General features: G+C 41.1%; 1 protein-coding gene across 2 annotated transcripts in view; it reads right to left on the minus strand.

Moving 5' to 3' along the window:
* Window positions 1-18,749, minus strand: part of Blm (BLM RecQ like helicase) — an 89,455-nt gene that overhangs the window by 38,681 nt on the left and 32,025 nt on the right. Inside the window, exons 4-12 of one of the 2 annotated variants that reach the window (XM_038313824.1) lie at window positions 17,709-17,871; window positions 14,911-15,038; window positions 11,687-11,819; window positions 10,778-11,418; window positions 8,551-8,742; window positions 6,008-6,126; window positions 4,597-4,710; window positions 2,806-2,904; window positions 2,460-2,608 (exon numbers count right to left, since the gene is read on the minus strand). In XM_038313824.1, the coding sequence (XP_038169752.1) occupies window positions 2,460-2,608; window positions 2,806-2,904; window positions 4,597-4,710; window positions 6,008-6,126; window positions 8,551-8,742; window positions 10,778-11,418; window positions 11,687-11,819; window positions 14,911-15,038; window positions 17,709-17,871 (1,738 nt within the window). Of the gene's footprint in view, window positions 1-2,459; window positions 2,609-2,805; window positions 2,905-4,596; window positions 4,711-6,007; window positions 6,127-8,550; window positions 8,743-10,777; window positions 11,422-11,686; window positions 11,820-14,910; window positions 15,039-17,708; window positions 17,872-18,749 lie in introns of both variants that reach the window. The other variant, XM_038313823.1, reaches the window with a different exon arrangement.

Here is an 18,749-nt window from a genome sequence, read left to right on the forward strand (position 1 = left end):
TTCTATGGAAATTAGAAGTTTCTAAAGCAGAAATACCAAATATATTAAGGAATCAACAGAGTTTCATTTTATCCACATTCACCATACCCTTCCATATGTTTCACTTATTCATTCTTACTGAGTATCAGATTTGCACAAGGAACCACGTGCTAGCATCCAGATATGTGTAATTTTGCTTTCTCAGGCACATTGCTTTCCCACAGTTCCAGGAAAGAGATTCGAGGTGCCTGCCTCTAGATAAATATGTGCGCTGTTCATTCAAACATAAAACATAAGCCCTATATTTCCAGAAAGTTATTCAAATGCAAGGGAATTTACATGATTTCTTCTAGCTGTGGGCTTTTGCCAATTAATATAACTGGCTGACAGCATCTGCTTACCACTTGTCATCCCAACACTGGGAAGGCAGAGACAGGTGGATCCCTGCATCTTTCCAGTCAGCCTAGCCAACATGGTGAACTCCAGGTCAAGGCATATGTCTCCTAAGGAACACCAGGCGTTGACCTCTGGCCAAACACATAAGCACCTACATGCACATGCACACAAGGAAAATACACAAAACCCACTGTGGTGGTGCACAGCTGCAATCACAGCATGTGGGAAGATGAGGCGGCCTGGTCTATATTCTAGTTCCAAGTCAAGTCAGCTAAGGCTTAATATCAAGACCCTGCACAACATCTCAACAAAAACCACAAGGGGAGGGGCAGGAATAAAACAGTTTATAAGAAGTACAGCACTTGTAAAAACAATTTTCTAGTATCCAGCATTTATTAAAACCTAAAGTATAACATTTTAAATATAGTGGAAAAGCACATATATAATATGTAAGCAAAATATATCTCTTATTCCAAATTTACATAAATATCTTTCATTGCAAATGACATTAAATTAAAACATTCCACTTCACATTTTGTGATTATACACACAGAATTCTGAGAAATCTAAAATTCTTGCACTCAAGAATGGTCATTCGTGGTATACAAGAGATATCTAGCTGGTCCCAAACAACTCAAAGGCTGGAAGAAATCCAAAGTGCAGCACACACTGCTCGCTCTAGGTATGAGAACGTAGTAGCTGCCACTGTGATCTGCAAAGGCTTTACAACTCTGTTGCTCATGACCCCAAAGCCTTCATATAGAATTTTCAGTTCAGGGCACACCTCTTTGAGAGATACTTTTGTTATTTTCATTTAGATTTATTCATTTTATGTGTGTGTGTTTTGCCTGACTGCATGTATGTATAGCACGTGTGTGCCTTTTATTACATTTATGCTTACAGTCTACCAAGTGATGGGATTAATGGCATGCAGTACTATGCCGCGCTATGTTTACAATATTCACACAGCCAGTTTCCCTTTTCTTTTTAGAGGCTGGGTCTTACTATGGTGCCTAGGCCATCCTTGAACTCATAAGCTTAAGTCATTCCCTCATGCATGAGTCACCATATCAGTTTGTTATTTTCTAATGATCAAAAGCTGTGCTTGAAAAATCCACCTTGGGCTGGAGAAATGGCTCAGCATTTAAGTAAGAACCCTGCTGTTCTTCCAGAGGATCCAGATTCAGTTCTCAGCACCCACATGGTAACCTACAACCATCTGTAATTCCAGTCCCGGGGATCTGATGTCTTCTGGCTTCTATGGGCACCAGGCACAAGTGTGGTGCCCAGACATACATGCAGACAAACACTCATACACATAAAATAAAAATAAATCATTGCAAAAGAAGAAATAAAAATCCTCAATATTCTGTTCAACCATTATTCCTTCAGGCCAAAATAAGATGTGTAAAAAGAGATTACACCGGGCTCGCCCAGTACCAAATTTGATTTATCCCAATTCTAAAGTATATAGTGGGATAACTTTACTTTTGTTTATATTTACTTGCTCGTTTATTGGGACTTGCTTATGGAGGTCAAAAGGCAACAAGGCAGGAAGATGTTCTCATTCTACCACAAAGATACCAGGCATTGAACTCAGGCAGTCAGGCCTGGCCACAGGTGCCTTTATGTGCTGTGTCATCTCAACTGCTCTTGAGATTTCATTTTGTTAAGTAAAGAAAAACCCCAGATTCTGTTCCCAAATTTGACTGTACCAGAATCACTTGAAGTTTAAAAAAAAAAAAAAAAAAAAAAAAAAAAAAAAAAAAGCCTTCCAACTTCAAATATTCTGGTTTAGCTGTCCCAAGTACAGTCTGGATACTTGGAGTGTTAAAGTCCTACAGGTGATTCCAATGTACAGAGCTGCGACTCAAAAAGCCATTCCCGGCCGGGCGGTGGTGGCGCACGCCTTTAATCCCAGCACTCGGGAGGCAGAGGCAGGCGGATCTCTGAGTTCGAGGCCAGCCTGGTCTACAAGAGCTAGCTCCAGGACAGGCTCTAGAAACTACAGGGAAACCCTGTCTCGAAAAACCAAAAAAAAAAAAAAAAAAAAAAAAAAAAAGCCATTCCCTTTAATAACTTACACCTGAGGTCTGAGGATCTTCAGTTGCATGAGGATGTCCTTCTGCACCCTGGGGTTCGCTGTGGCTGTGAGAGCCATCACTGGAACAGAAGGAAACTTCTGGCGAAGCATATTCATCCTTTTGTAATCTTGACGAAAATCATGACCCCACTAATTGGGAAAAAAAATACAGCCTTTAGATTATTTTTATCTCTCTTCTACGAAAGCCAATACTGGTCAATACAGAGGAAGCACTTTCTTCTTCAGTGAGGCAGCAGAACACACATGCAGAGTGTACTGTGCTTCAGCACTGTGGTTCTGAGTACTTCTGGAGGTATAAACTTACTGGTCTTCTGAGACACACTTACCTGACTCACACAATGTGCTTCATCAATGACAAAACGTGCCAAGAGCTTCCGCTCATACAGATTCTCCAGAGTGGAAATCAGCCTGTTACTTGCACAGACCTGGATCAGAGACAAGGGAGAGTTCTGAACGCGCATCTGAATGACACTGTCCCCACCATACAATTACTCCCTATTAACCTAGCCCACATCTATGAAGAGAACAGAAGTAAATAGCAAAGGAGACATTTTAGTATGCTTACTTACATTCAACAGTTTTACTTACCAGGTTAGTGGCTCAAACTTTTGTCTGCCTCAGTGTATCTGAAGGTAACCATTTATTTATTTACTTTGGTAATGGAACTTAATTTCTTTACATTTATTTATTAATTTTATGTGTGTGCATGTGTGGGGTGGGTGCGTGCACACAATGGTGCACATATGTGTAGGTCGAAGACTTAATGTGTTTGGCTCTATCACGTAGGTCCCCAGGATCAAACTCAAGCCATTGGGTTATACGGCCAGCACACTTACCCACTGGGCCACCCTGCCAGCCTGATAATAGGATTTGAGATGTGTTTTGGTATGTGTGTGATATTTGGGGAAACTCTATGTATTACACATATAGATAGCTATATGCTTGCACTCTAGCTTTGTCTATAAGCAATGGCATCCCAAGCATGTCTCGACAGGGACATATGTAAAGGACACAAGCCAAGTTGATGACGTTTCCTCACCCGTCAAATCTAGGCAATGAGAACATCAAAATACATAGTGGTAACTGATTGAAACTCACTAAATAAACAATCCACAATTCACACTGATAAACACTTAACTCTCACTATGCCAGGATATTAGTAAAATCAGAACTTGGCATTCATTAAAGTAATAACTGGGAACAAATCATTAATGGGAATTAAAACTTGCTGGGGACTCTGCTGTCTGACGGGGTCGCTCTGCAGTCTCAGGACACCTACCACAGGGCTTCTGCTAACCCCAAAGACAAAAGGGTAACGAAAAAGTACAACGGAGAAGCAGCTGCAGTACTATTTTAATCGAGTGATTGGTAATCGGATGAGTCAATACCAGTGTCTTCTGATAGCATTTGTGGGAACAGGCCACCACATCTGCCACAGCCCTGTGGCTGAGAACCATGAATCTAATCAGCAAGAAACAAGACAAATTCAAGTTGAGGTACAGTCTTCCAAACTGACCCACAGGCTCCTAAAATGTCAAACCCATGAGAGTGTTTAGAGAAAAGAAAATTCAACAGGGATTTCTCTTTAGAAAAGTCCTTACCGTAGGTTAACAGGGTAAGGACCAGTATGTGCCCCTGTACATTTCCTGAGGGAAATCACACTGGTTACTGCGGGAAAGCTAGATGGTCAGAAGACACACACTCAAGTAATTAGGGTTAAAATGGTAGGCCTGAACTCACTCTCAAATGTTCAGAACAAACTGGAGAAAGAATGAATCATAAAGGAGATGGAGAAAATTTTACCATTTGTGGTCTGGGGTGAAAGTCTAATTCTTGAAATATAAAAAGTTATGGGCTGGAGAGATGGCTCAGTGGTTAAGAGCACTGACTGCTCTTCCAGAGGTCCTGAGTTCAATTCCCAGCAACCACATGGTGGCTCACAGCCATCTATAATGAGACCTGGTGCCCCCTTCTGACATCTGGGCACACATGGAAGGAATGCTGTACATATAATAAATAAAATCTTTAAAAAAAAAAAAGTTTTGACCAAGTCTTTAACACAGATGTATTTTAGTGTGTTGTACCGTTACTCTGGAAACAGTGAGGCTGATACAAACCTTCTCTGGTGTGACATACAAGAGCTTGATAATTGGGTCTTTTTTTGATAACTGGAGGTAAATATTTGCAGCTTCTGAGTCAGTCTTATCCCCCGTCAGATATGTAGCAGGAATCTAAGTTGAAAGCAATAATTTGAATTTCATTTTATTTATATATATTCAGACATGATTATGTTTTTAGATTTTATATAAGTCACATATCATACCTGCTAAAAGAAACAAATAGCTTACCATAACAATCAGTGCACAAATTTTTAAGGTTTTTTTTGTAAGTCAGAATCTTACTTTGAGACTCAAACTTGTGATTCTCCTGCATCATCAGCTTCTGAAGAGCTGATTTTAGTTGTGTGCCATATTTAGCTAGTACACATATTTTTAAAATTTCATATTAAACACAACTCAAAATAGCCTTCCCACCTAGGTGTGGTGGCACACATGAGGGATCCCTGCACTTGGGAGGCTGAGAAAAGAGGATAAGGAGTCCAACCAAGGCTAGCCTTTGCACCATAGCAAATCTGAAGCTAGCCTGTGGTATGGCAAGATGCTTCTATGTCAGGAAAAACTGCAAAAACCTCCCCACTGTTCCTTTCATTTTCTATATTGCGTTGTCTCTTCTATCTGTAAACAAGACGATGGTGTATGTGTGTTTCTGTATGACAGGGTCTCATTATAACCCTGGCTAACCTGAAACTTGCTAGAAGGCCAGGCCTGCTTCTAACTGACACAGAGGGTCCTGGCTCTGCCTCCAAGCTCTGGGATTAAAGGTGTGCATCACCATGGTTAGTCTGGCTACTTTAAAGGTTGTGATGCATCTTCAAGGTTTCAGTGTGTGCTGATGCTGGGCAATACTACCATCCCTGCACTGACATTCTCTGGAAGGAAAATCATGTGACCAAAATCAACAGTATAACCAATCCTTTTGCAATGTGAAGAACTTAACAAAATGCAGACATAATTCCTTCAATTCAGAAATGAGGAAAAAAAAACAGGTGTACAAGCACACACATGTGCACAGGGATAGAGAACTATGATGATCTCACACTAGCCAAAAAAAGAAACCCCTCTCTATTAGTAAAAAAATTACATCAGCAAAATATAGGTTAAGAGCTCTCACTGAAATACATTCTTGTAGAAGAATAAAGTCAGATTGAATTACAGATGGTTATTTGAATCAAAATGATTTAACACATGTGCTTAACTCTAGAGCTTAATTTAACTATATGTTTTATTTATTTAATCTTATTTTTTATATTTTTGCAATATGCTAGGCAAACACTCTGCCATGGAGCTATATACCCAGAATAATTTGAGAATTATTCTTATAATTCAAATAGCAGTTAGTAAGATTTCCTGGCACACTGAAATGTGTTTCTAAGGCACATTCCTATTAAAACTTTAAGTAATAACTTACATCAAAGGAAGTCAGCTTTTGGACTTGATCTACTATTAGTGACCTCAAGGGAGAAATGACAATAGTGACCCCAGGAGAAACACAGGCAGGCAGCTGGTAGCACAAGCTTTTACCACCTCCTAAAAGACAAATAATGAAAAAGACTGTCAGCTTCCATCTTGAGTGTGAAGGCGAAAAGAGAGCAAATATAATAATTAACAGGACATCAAATGGTATTGTCCACGGATGGGGCCAGCAATCTGCCATAACACATGAGACGAATTCTTCAGGGAATGCAAACAATGAGCAAACAGTCTCTCAGGACACCTTGTATAGGCACATGCGACAGTAAAGGCAAGAACCAGAGCAAGAAACTGGAGCCAAGGGAACTGGTAAGAAAGTCTACCAGAGAAATCCAAATAGAATAAACTTTTTTTTGCTTCTCGAAATATAAGCCATCTCTAAAAAATCTTAAGTCTAGGATTAACATAATTGCTTTTTATATAATGCAGTAAAATATACAATAGTAAAAACAAAGATTTGGCTTAGTATTAAGATACCCCTTAGCCGTACCTCCCTCCCCCACCCCTGCTGGGGGTCCTGGACACTTGGGCAAGAGCTTTCCCACTGAGTTACATACCCAGCACAGACCTCAGGATTTTAAAAACCATAGGCAGAGTCTTCTAATACAGCTTTAACTACCAGTACTCCGATTTCTAAGGTAACAGTCCCAATCTTCCTTTGAAATAAAAGGGCAAAACTGCATGTGTGCATATTAACAGAAGATAATGAAAAAGAGAACTTGAAAATCTAACACAATTTTGCTATTTACTCCGATACAAAATAGCAGACGTTAAATGCATATTTATTTCTCTCTCTGCCTGTCCCATTGGGGCTCAAACCCAGGGCTCTGTACAGAGCAGGCAAGTACTCTACCACTGACCTATGCCTCCAGCCCCCAAGAACATATTTTAAAATAACTGCATGATTATATTCTAGTTAGTTTGCAATCTCACCCTCTACTAATGGCAAAGGGTGGGCTAGGTAGCTTTGAGGACTTCAATGTGTTCTAAACGTATGTCCTGCATTCCTTCTTTTCCACAGTGAGCAAATTTCATCCTGGCATATACATGGACATGTCAAGGCAAGAGTGGGATGCACTTAATTAGCTGCATGAGCTCAGACAGGTCTCAATTTCCTCATCTGTAAAATGCACAAGGCCACGGGTTTAAAGAGCTGTCCAAGGCTGGGTGATGGTGGCACTCAGCAGGCAGGGGCAGGCAGATCTCTGAGTTCCAGGACAGCCAAGGATACAAAGATAACCCCTGTCTCAAACAAAACAACATCAAAAAGGGTTGTCCAAAAGAAACTCTATTTGTAATCTTTTTATTGTATCTGTCAAGAGACTGGAACCAGGGTAGGAAGGACTTGACAACACCTCCTGAAGCTGGGAAGAGCCACTGAGAGCCTGATTAGACTGCCAACGTCCTTTCCAGTGTTAGAGCTTCCAAGGACCAAACCAGGGTGGAAATGGAGGCACAATGTCACTAAGTTAATAAAGTCTGAAATGTGGATAAGGCAACACTGTCTCATCTTTAAAATCAGTTTGAGGACCTGGGTAAAAGCTCGCTGTCCAAGCCTGACAGGAGTGTGACCCATGGAATGCAGCAAAGGTGGAAGCAGAAAATGGACTTCATGAGGTTGTCCTCTGACCTTCACATGTGTGCCTTGGCTCGCACATGGCTCTCCTGACCATCATATCTACAGCTACGTGATAATTAAAGAAAAAAGATTTAAAGCGGTTTGAAAGAAGTCAGGTGTCAAGTCAATAGCATGTGACAGCAGCAGCAACAACTGGGACTTGCTAGAGCCTGTAACAAGGCAAGCAACACACAGGAGGTCTACCTGGAGACACTGAACCTGCTTCCTAGCCTAACCACATAGCTAACATCTTATGTGTTTGATTTCAAAACACTGAGCCGCTCTTACAGGCTTTTACAACAATGCACAGTCCTGGTCTCTTCCAAACTGAGACTGACAAAGAATCACGCTGCATCCTTTTCATTTGAGCCTCACCTGTGGAGTGGCACTGTACCGCATACTGTCCTGACCATACCCCACAAAGAGCCAAGAGGCTAGTCTGTCCACAGGTACACCCCTCCCTGGCAGGGGGTGGAGCTACACTGGGAGCCTGGGCCTTCAGTCCAGAAAGGACGATCAGAGCCGCCAGGCAGCACTAACACTAGCCAGAAATGGTCATGGTCTCTCACATCCATCTTCTGCTCCCTTCTAGGTTTGTTTAGATTAGAATAAAGAAAATTGTTCAAAGAAAAGCTCTAAATCAGGTCAACCCAATGAGCTGTGTGTTCACTTCCTTAAAGAGTAGAAACCTTGTGTCAACCTGAACAGAGGCTAAGGGGACAGGCTTTTTTACTGAGGTTTGTAGGTTTTAAAGGGTTTCTAAACAATAAGAATAATGGGAGGTGTTCTTTTTATTTCATTAAAGAGTTTTCATTTAACATCTGCCGATGGACTCCTGCCAATTCATATCTAAAAATACATACCAGTGGGCATTAGGATAAAACAATCTTCACCAAGCAGCGCAGCATTGATCGCCTCTAGCTGATTAGTTCTAAAATTATGTAAGCCAAATTTTTTATGAAAAATCTTCATCATTTCTTTTGTATGAGGAAAATTAAGACTTTGGAAATGTTCATGTTTCAGATTTTTTGATGATAAATTTTGTTCCATCTTATCTACAAAACAATCAATGTTTAAAAACAGTGCATTAATATAGTTAACATAGTTAAACATTCACCTTTACCCTGCAGGATCAACGGCACACTTTCCCTACAGCACACTTTTAACTGTTTACATGGCTTCCTTCCCAATTAGTCTCAGACGTTCCTCAGGGCCTACATCTAGTCTCTCCTTATTCTTCTGTAGTTCCTATCAACACAATTTCTTCACCCTTCCTCTTCTCCCTTGGTTTCAAGATAATCATACCTTTTCTATTTGCTTTATTTTATTTCTTCTGTGCTAGCAAGCAAACCTATGATTTGTCCATGCTAGGCTGCAGTGCACCATCATCAGGACACAGTGAGCACACCCCAGTCACTCTACTGGCTTTGAATTCCCTTCCTTGGCTCCACTTCTTAACTTTGGGAGTCTTTCAAATACCTAGGACTAGGCTCTTGACACATTCTGATTTGGAGTTTTTCTAGTCAACAGATTCTGTGTGCAGAGAAAGATTAGCTGTTTCCTGATGTCCTCTTAAGCTCCCAACCTACATACATTCTACTGCCTGTACAATACTGCTTTCTTTTTAAAACATTTAAAAATTTATATAATTTTTATTCTATGGATATGAGAGTTTTGTCTGCATGTATGTCTGTGGACCACATGTATGCCTGGCGCCTGAGAAGGCCAAAAGAGGGTGCTGGCTCCCCTAGAGCTGGAGTTACAGACAGTTGTGAGCTGCCATGGGATTGCTGGGAACCTAACCCAAGTTCTCTGAAGAACGCCAATGCTCTGAACTGACAGTCCATCTCTACACACATCTACTACAATGGCTTCCAGTTTCAAGTTCAACAGTCTGAAATAGTCCTGCTCAGCTGTGGTCTATATCCAACTCTGCCTTCTGACCTCCCTACTTCTGTGGATGGTGTCACAGCCACCTGGGTGTGAGACCTCAATGTCACCTGAACTTCTCAGATACTTCCTTCACTCTCTCTCGCATCTCTCTCTGCGCTGCATTCTTACTGGGGCGGTTCTGGTTCAAGAGAACAAGAGGTTCTCACACATCAGCTCTGGCAGCTCCTCTCACTCCAACTGTCTCAGAGATAATTGCAAACATCGAGTGTGACACATTCTAGCATACCAAAATAAATCCATTAGTGGCTATTTTAAAGGTCAGCAGCATCACTGTAAGAACAAACTCAGAGCTATTAAGTCATCAATGGCAAAAATAGGGAGGGCTGTACTTCCTAAAACTTTGCACATGCATTCTTGTTTCAGTAAAAGCACTCTGAGATAACTTTACAGGGCTGACGTAAGGCTCCACATTTATTTAGGCTTTCCCGAGCTTCTGCAGTAGCTTAGTTCATTTCTCATTAAACTGTAGCTCCAACACGGCGTCTCTGAAATCTTCCCAGAGCCCAACTCAGGACATGACACACCGTAAGCCTTTACTGAGCTTTTAAGAGATGTCTGTTCTGAGACAAGGTCTCAGTCCAGGTCATTCTCAAACTCACTGTCTTCCTCCTACCTTAGCCTCCCAAGTGCTGGTATTACAGGTGAGAGCCACCATGATTAACTTTATATTTGCTGAATTTCAGATTTTATAACCTTCTTATGCTGCCTCACATTTTAATGTTGTGAGACATGACACAGTTTTCTACTTTATAAATGAATTACTTATCATCATCCAGAATTCTAAAACTATGCATATTTAGAGCATATAAATTCACCTTTCTACTTGGCCTTCCCCCAAATCACTAAGAATTTGGCACTTGTGTGCTTTGTTTTAGGGACTAGAAGATGCTAGTCTGAAGGCAAAGCGCATTGTGATGACTTCAGGGCTCTACTACAATAGTTATAATTATACATTTATAAACCTACAGCTGCTACAGACACAAAAGAGCAACTTGCTTTTTAAATTGTGATTTGTAACTCACATTATCAGTAGAAATTTGAGTAGAAACAATGTGGCTTTCAGGCAATGGTTTGTGCCTATTTTGGATGGTTTTGTTTTCCTATAATATTTAAGCATCCAATTTACTCTAGACTTACCAGTGTAACTCTTCTGAGCAGTTGATGCCACTGGAAGAGATTCTGTCTTGGCTGAGGAAATCCTCTCTGACAGAGATTTAAGTGGCCCACCTTCCTTGACAGGTGGGTAGGCAGCTGTGGAGGGTTTGCTGGCTGAAACACTGTGCATTATGTTTTCCCAATCATCATCATCATCATCGTCAAAGTCATCAATGTTAAAGTTATCAATATCAAAGGAAGCCTGGACATCTCTCTCTAAGCTATTTCCCGAAGCAGTGTGTTTGTTCTTATCTTTCACAGTGGTGCTTGTGAGAACATTTCCTGGGAAATAAGAGCTTTCGTTTCTTTCTTCTGTCCTTAGTGTTTCAGCCCAGTTGCTACTTACAAAGGACTTCTGTAAATGGGAATTCAATAACGGCCTTTCAAGGAGGTCCTTCGCGGTGGCGGAGAACCCTGTCTTTCCTGGAGTGGCGGTTGGTAAACATTCCTTGGTGGGAAGGGAATGTGAGGGAAAGGATGGAGAACTGCACTCCTTACTAGGACGCCCAACAGGGGAGGGATTGCCCTGTGCAGTGTTACCAGGTGAGTCAGGCCTGCATCTCCACAGTGAACCCAGAATACTGACACCCTTTCCGCTAAAATCAGCTTCAGCCAGGAGCTTCCTTCTGAAGAAAGAGAACATATTAAATGTGACTAGTTTGTTACAGTAGCCGCAAAGTTTACTTTCATTTTTAACCCCAACAGAAACTATAGGGAAAAAAATGTCATTTTTTTCTAGTCTAAAAAATTTGAATACAAATCTTAAACAAATGGTCTAAAAATTAAATAAATTTAAAACTTAGTGATGTGACTATCATCCTTCTGTCTAGGCCAGAAAGTCTGGACATTTTGCCATTTCTCGACTTGGAGTAGTGAATAGCAACCCGATACCTTATGTTTCGTTGTTGAAGCAGCTCGTTCCCACAACTCAAAGCTTTCAGTTCATCAGTAGGAACCGTATCAACTAATTTACAGATGTGCTCCATCACACGAATAAGTTGTTCCTTTACACTCATCTGTTTGTCTAGGAAGCAATTATAAATAAAGAATGAGGGTGAAACCCAGAACCCCAAATGCCCAGCAAGCACTCTGCCCGTGTGCTGCCTCACAAACCACCCCGACTTCTTTATCAAGCCATACAACAAGAGACACCCACTCAACTCCACATGGTATGAAGGAGGAGATGCCAGTGTACATGGGCTGTGGGAAGACAGCACTCTCTGGAGGCAAGGGGATCAGAACAGACCAAAAAAATGCTCAGAAGAAAACAGTCAGCTGATGGGTTTAAGGGGCGGGAAGAAGACAAGAGGAAAAGACAGGGCCATACAAAAACAGTGAGGGAGCCAGGAGAAGGTGGCACACGCCTTTAATCTCAGCACTCAGGAGGCAGAAGCAGGCGGATCTCTGTGAGTTCGAGGACACTCTGGTCTACTGAACGAGTTCCTGAACAGCTAGGACTGTTACACAGAGAAACCCTGTCTTAAAAACTAAAACCAAACCAAAACAAAACAAAACAACTCAAGCACAAACAAAACAAAACAGCATAGGGACAAGCATCTGCATGAGAAAGACTCAGGAAGTGTGGATGCCCGCTGGTAATTATGGGAAAAGGGCATGGCTGGGAGGTATTGATTGGAGAGCTGCTGAATGGCATAGGTGCCATTTTGGTTCTCTATAAAAGGAGTCTCAGTCTGGAAAGAAGGGATTTCACAATGGTCTAAAAAATTGAAGCTAAAGCAGGCTCAGAAATACCACACCTACACAATGGCACCCTACTAGACAGACCACATCCCATCTCAGCCTCCAAGGAAAAACCTGGCCAAGGCCTCCAAGGAAAGTGAAGACAGACATTGTTCTGATTTTTAAAAAAAAGAAAAAGAAAAAAAAGTGATTGCCAAAAGCTACAAACTAGTGACCTTGTGTTGACTCAAGGCAAAACTCTAGAACACACTATCAAAACGCTGCTTTGTAGCTCTCCAAGAGGAAACAATTATGGAGTTACAGAACATTCATAAAAACAAAACAGCCATCTTACTGCTCCTTCTTTGGAAGGATTACTAGACTAGCAGATAAGAATAGCTCACATTTCCTGATGGCCTACAGTACACCTTGAGATCTAATAACTATCCAGCAAGGCAGGTATTATTCTCTTCATTTTCTACAAGAAAACCTGAGAGCAGGGTGGTGCTACATGCCTACAATCCCAAGTCTCAGGAAGCAGAGGTAGGATTATGAGTTAGAAGCTGCTTAGGCTATAGCATTAGACCCTAATTAACCAAAACCCAAAACTCAGTAAGGTCCAAAGAGGTTTAGTTGAAATGCTGTCACTGTCAGGAGCAGGAGATCCGTCCGCAGCTTGCTCAATCCCTTCATTCTTCCTGTCTCAGACTGATTTTTCTGGAGTCCTATAACCTAGTCTTTTGTAATTCCATGGAGAAGGAAGAGAAGTATCTTGAAGAAAGGTTCATAATTAGGTGACAAATTAACTGATGTCAGCTACAAGGGAAGTCTCTTGTGACACTGAAGGACTCTGTCCACATTCTTGTAAATGCAGCCATTATAACAGGGAAACTTAGAGATGAAGAAACCGACTAGCACCATGGTTGTCAGGGTGAATTCAAGAGCCTCCACGCTGCTGGTTCAAATTCTAGCTCTGCTGCTGCCTTAATTCTGCAACCATTTAATTATTAATTCTTCTGTATGTTAGTTTCCTTATGTCTATGGTAAGAGGTAACAGCAACTACCTTAAGGTGATGGGATGGAGATTAAACAGTTTGTATTGTAGGACTTAGAGTGAGAAACAGATATTTCAGGAACATTTCCAGCAAGAAAAGCAAAAACTGAAAAGAAATACAACAAACTTGGAGAAAACAAAACCAACAGAGAAGACTACACGAAAGCGCGTGCACTACACAGGAAGAGTATAGATGTGTCTAAGGAGATTCTCATGACATTCAGAGAGCAGAAAAGAGCTCCTGGGCTTCCAGGAGCTGAATAGACAAAAACAATCAATTAAAGAAAGTTAGTGATAAAACGGAGGGAGCTGGCCAAGTGTGGAGGTGCTGGCCAGGTGTGGAGGTGCTGGCCAGGTGTGGAGGTGCTGGCCGTTCATACCCTGGCACTCAGGAGGCAGAGACAGGCAGCTCTGAGTGTGAAGCCAGCCTCATCCACATAGTGAGACCTAGTCTAAAATAACCTGAGAAAATGGTCCTATTTCATAGAAAAAAAATAAGAAATAGATGAGAAAATTAAGGAGGGGTGTGTGTCTAACATCCAAATAGCGTAGGTTCTAGATAGAGTAAGAGAAAGAAAAGGGGAAAAAAATTACCAGATAAATTTCCCAAATGAAAACACACATTTCTGGCATGTGTGTCTAGAAGCTGAAATCAAAGGTGTTCCAAAGGACTGCTCTTTTTCAAAGTCTTCCAGAGCGATTGGCTTATTTATACTAGATACTTTGGCAGAAAGAAAAAACAAGAGAAGCAGAAAGAACTGAAACAGGGCTGGAGATCCAGACAAATGGTAGAACACAGAGGTCCTGGGTCCAATCCCCAGCAATAAAGGAAGAGAAGAAAGGAATGAGTCAACAGGCAAAAAGAGAATTAATTAGCTTACAATGGATACCAGACCCAGATCAGAATACATACAAGGGAGGAGCTGAATGATCTACAGAAATCAATGTGGCTGTGAAGAGGACTCAACAGGTTTAGGGTGTGTGTGTGTGTAAAACTTATAGGAACTTCTTGTAATTTCAGTACTAAAGAAGCCAAAGTAGAAGGACTGTCAATGAGTTCAAGGCCTGCCTGGGATACATAACAAGACACTGTATCAAAACAAAACAAACAAAACCAACAAAACTCACAAAATTTCTAGGGGTTTTTAATTCCTCTAACAAGGGTTAAACTTACAGGGAGGTGAATTTTGGCTCCACCTGTGAAATGAGTCAACAAGCTTGTGAGATGTTGAGTTCAGGAGATGTTCACAAAAACACTAGCTAACAAATGAAGTATATCAGAACAACGGATACAGTACATATACCGTTTTATACTATGCAGCTATGGTATGCAAATATAATTATTATATTTATAGAAGTAACTGAAACATGATTTTTATACCGTCACAGTCTGTACTGGCTCCTGGATCAGGCTCCTGGGTGTTTATTTTCTCTGATTTCAACAAAGGGTCTTTTGAGGTGCTAAGAATGCCTTTCTCTTTATCCAAGTCATCAAAATCCTTTAGCATACTACAAGAAAAAAAAAGTGCTAAATCAATCATGCAGAATGAATGCAAACCTTGTCTCCCAATCTTTTCCAATAAATACTTAACAGACAAAGGAAACGTTTTCTTTTCTTTTGCTTGTTTTGAGACAGGGTCAAGAAGCACAGGATGACCAGAAACTTGCTCTACGCCCAAGGCTTCCAAGTGCTGAGATTAGAGTCTTGCACCATATCTAGCTGGGAAACACGTTTGTATCTCTCTTTAGCTAAGCCTCACATCTTCTATCTTCTGGTCCCAAGAGACCCTTTCAACTCCTGTCTCCAAGTATATCCTTTCAGTTACACTAGACTCAATCAAACTGCATGAGTTCCATGTTGTCTAGGGTCATGGATTCTCCTCTCTCAATTTGGAAAACCTGCTGTCCCAAGCTCACTGTACCCAAACTATACATGTTCTTAGAGTCTCAAGCATGTCGTCACTGCTCTCCCTGGAAAGCAGTTATTAATGACACTGTTTTCTGAGATTCCAAGCAGCTTTACCTGAACTTCTCATTTCAGGGGGTGGCACTATTAGCAAGTGTGCTTTGTTAGAGGACGTGTATCATTAGGGGTAGGCCCAGTCTTTCTGTCTTCCGATTGAGATGTAGAACTCTCAGCTACCTCTCCAGTACCATGTCTGCCTGCATGCTGCCACGTTCCCCACCATAATGATAATGGAGTAAATCTCTGAACTGTTAGCCAGCCCCAATTCAATGTTTTCCTTTATAAGATTGCCTTGGTCATGGTGTCTCTTCACAGCAATAAAATTCCTAGTTAAGACACAATATGCACAGTTATTCACATTAGGCAATAATGGAAAAATAATCAACCTTGTAAATAATCGTTTCCAATTGCTAAAAATCTAAATTATGCTTTGGGTATGAAAGATTCATGTTTGAACACCTGGCAACACTGTTTTTAGAGGTCGCTGGGACGTAGGGCCTGGCTGGCAATAGAGGCCACCAGAGGTGGACCTTGAGAACTTAGCTAGCCTTACTTCCAGTTTCATTTTTACATCCTGAGCCACCACCCTGGGAGAGTGAGCATCATAAGCTCCTGCTCCACATGCCTGCCCTACTGTGCAGGACCGCACCCTCTGAAACTGCAAGCCAAAGCAAATCCTTCTTCACACAGGGTCTGTCACAGAACGAGCAAAATAACATGCTATGCAAAGGTACCCATGGCAGAAGAACTCAGTAAGTTAGGAAAGGACACAATAGCAATATGGAGAATAATGCTAAGAGAAAATAATCAGGGCCTGAAATTACACCTGTTATCAGTCACAACATGAACCAAGCAAGAACAAGAAATAGTTTGTTAGGGCTTTGGAGCTAAAAATGTTTCTTCCCGCTTATTTAAAATCCTAGTTAAGGTGGCTACAATGTCATTAGTGCAATACATATATTTAATAAAGAATAAAGCTAAGCATTCAACATGGAAACAGAAGGGTAAGGAGAGAGCACCACACTGGGTCTTAGCCCATGTGCTACGAACTGTTTGACCCTGGTGAGTTCCTGCCCCTCCCTGGCCTCAGCTGTTAGAGAACACCTTTCACTCCAGTGGTTAACTTTCTATGCTTGTCTGGTTGGTTCTCTGTCAGCAAGGAAAGGAGACAGGTGAGTGGGTATGGCTCATCAGTTTTGTAGCGAACAGTGATCATACTTCAACCTTCACCACTTCCTCAGACATCACAATACAGACATCACAATACATCACAAGCCAGGCGCTGGAGACATGGCTCAGAGGTTAAGGGCAGTTGTTGCTCTTGACGAGAATCCAGGTTGAGCTCCTAGCACCCACATGATGGTTTACAACCACCCATAACTCCAGTTCTGATACCCCATTCTGATCTCCTTGGGCACAAAGCATACATGGTAGTGCATATACTTAAATGCAGGCAAAACACACATCATAAATGAGTAAATCTAATAATAAAAATTTTAAAGCACAAACCAGAAGTTACATATAAAACATTTCCTTCTCTTCCTAATCCAGATGATAGACTACAGAGATCTGTTTCTGTCAAAATAGTGACTTAAACGGGGCTGGAGAAATGGCTCAGCAGTTAAGAGCACTGGCTGCTCTTCCAGTGAACCAGGGTTCAATTCCCAGACACACATGGCAGCTCATAATTGTCTGTAACTCCAGTTCCAAGAGATCTGGCATCCTTACACGGACATCCATGCAGGCAAAACACCAATGCAGGTCTTTAAAATATGACCAGTAAAATAAAATAGTAGCCCCCACTTCCCTCCAATTATGGTAGTTGCTACCTGTAATCGTGGTACTTGGGAGACTAAGGCAGGAGGATCCTGAACTCAAGGCCAGCCTGAGTAACACAGTAAGAGTTTTGTTGTTGTTGTTTTTGTCTTTGAAGAGTTTTACTATGTAGACCAGGCTAGTCTCAAATACAGAGATTTGTCTGCACTGCCTCCCCAGTGCTGGGACTAAAAACATGACTCACCAAGCCCAGCAAAGAATGGTTTCTAAACAACCAAGTAAACAATAAATAGCAACGTTCTGGACACTTTCATTTGAATACAAAATAAACCACAGAAGCACAAAGAATACTTATATAGAAATGATATTATATACCTAAGCTACATACTTAAGGCATCTTAAAAACAAACAATAATATTTATTATTAACTATTTTACCTGGAACATTTCAAAGAGGAAGAAGCTGTAGAAATAATTTCTTCTTCTGGAGAAGGTGGAACAAAATCTATATCATAGTCATCATCATCAAGTTGAAAGTACAGAGGTTCCTCAGTTGACTGTAAATGAACTTCGTCTACGTGATTCTTCTTTTCACTATTATCTAAAGAAAAACAGTTGGTAAACAGATTACTTTAATAATTAGCGAGACAGAACATGCACGAGCTTTTATGAGGGCTTTTTTGGGCAAGACAGAAGCAATCAGAACATTTTGTATGGGAGTCTCCTGCAGGTTAATGCTGGCTGATTTCTTCACAAATAAGGGAATCAACTGGAAGAAGTCCAAAGCTGGACTAAAGCCAGAGATCTGCTTAGGAATTCAAGACCTATTTCTAGTTAAATTATGAAACTCTTGTTTCACTTCAGTAATTTGCAGCAGCACAAACACTTGGGCTTGTTTTGAGACAGGGTCTTGCTATACAGCCTACATTTTTGAACTCTTTATCTTCCGGCCTCACCTCCTCATCCAAGATCACAGGCGTGGCATACACCAGAGCTGGCACACACACTGCTGCTATACAGACAAACCATCTCCACCACAGAGGTGTCCAAGCTATACAAGCATCTCTCTGGTGCTCTCTGGTTTTGCCGTTTACTATTCACCCAGAATTCTCTTGAGAAACAGCAACACAAGAGATTAAACTAGAGTTTTGCTGTTTTTTTTAATCAATTACTTTTCAGTCCTCTCTCATTGTGTAGCAATTTTAATAGAACTGGTGTTTACAATTTTAGTTTCAGGATGTGCATGTACCTGCGGTCTGAGCTGCTAAGGAGGCTGAGGCATAAGAATGGTCTATAATTCCAGCTACCCAGAAGGCTAGGCTAGGAAGACTGCAAGCTTAAGGTGTATGTAGAGAGTGTGGTGAGATCCTGTCACAAATAAACAGTAAATAAAAAGCTGAGAATATAAGTCAGTGATGGTGTTTATCTAGTGCGCACATTCCTAGATTCAATTCCTAAAATATAAGGGAAGGGTAGTGG

This window comes from Arvicola amphibius, chromosome 12, assembly GCF_903992535.2.
Source record: "Arvicola amphibius chromosome 12, mArvAmp1.2, whole genome shotgun sequence".
NCBI classification, from domain to species: Eukaryota; Metazoa; Chordata; class Mammalia; order Rodentia; family Cricetidae; genus Arvicola; species Arvicola amphibius.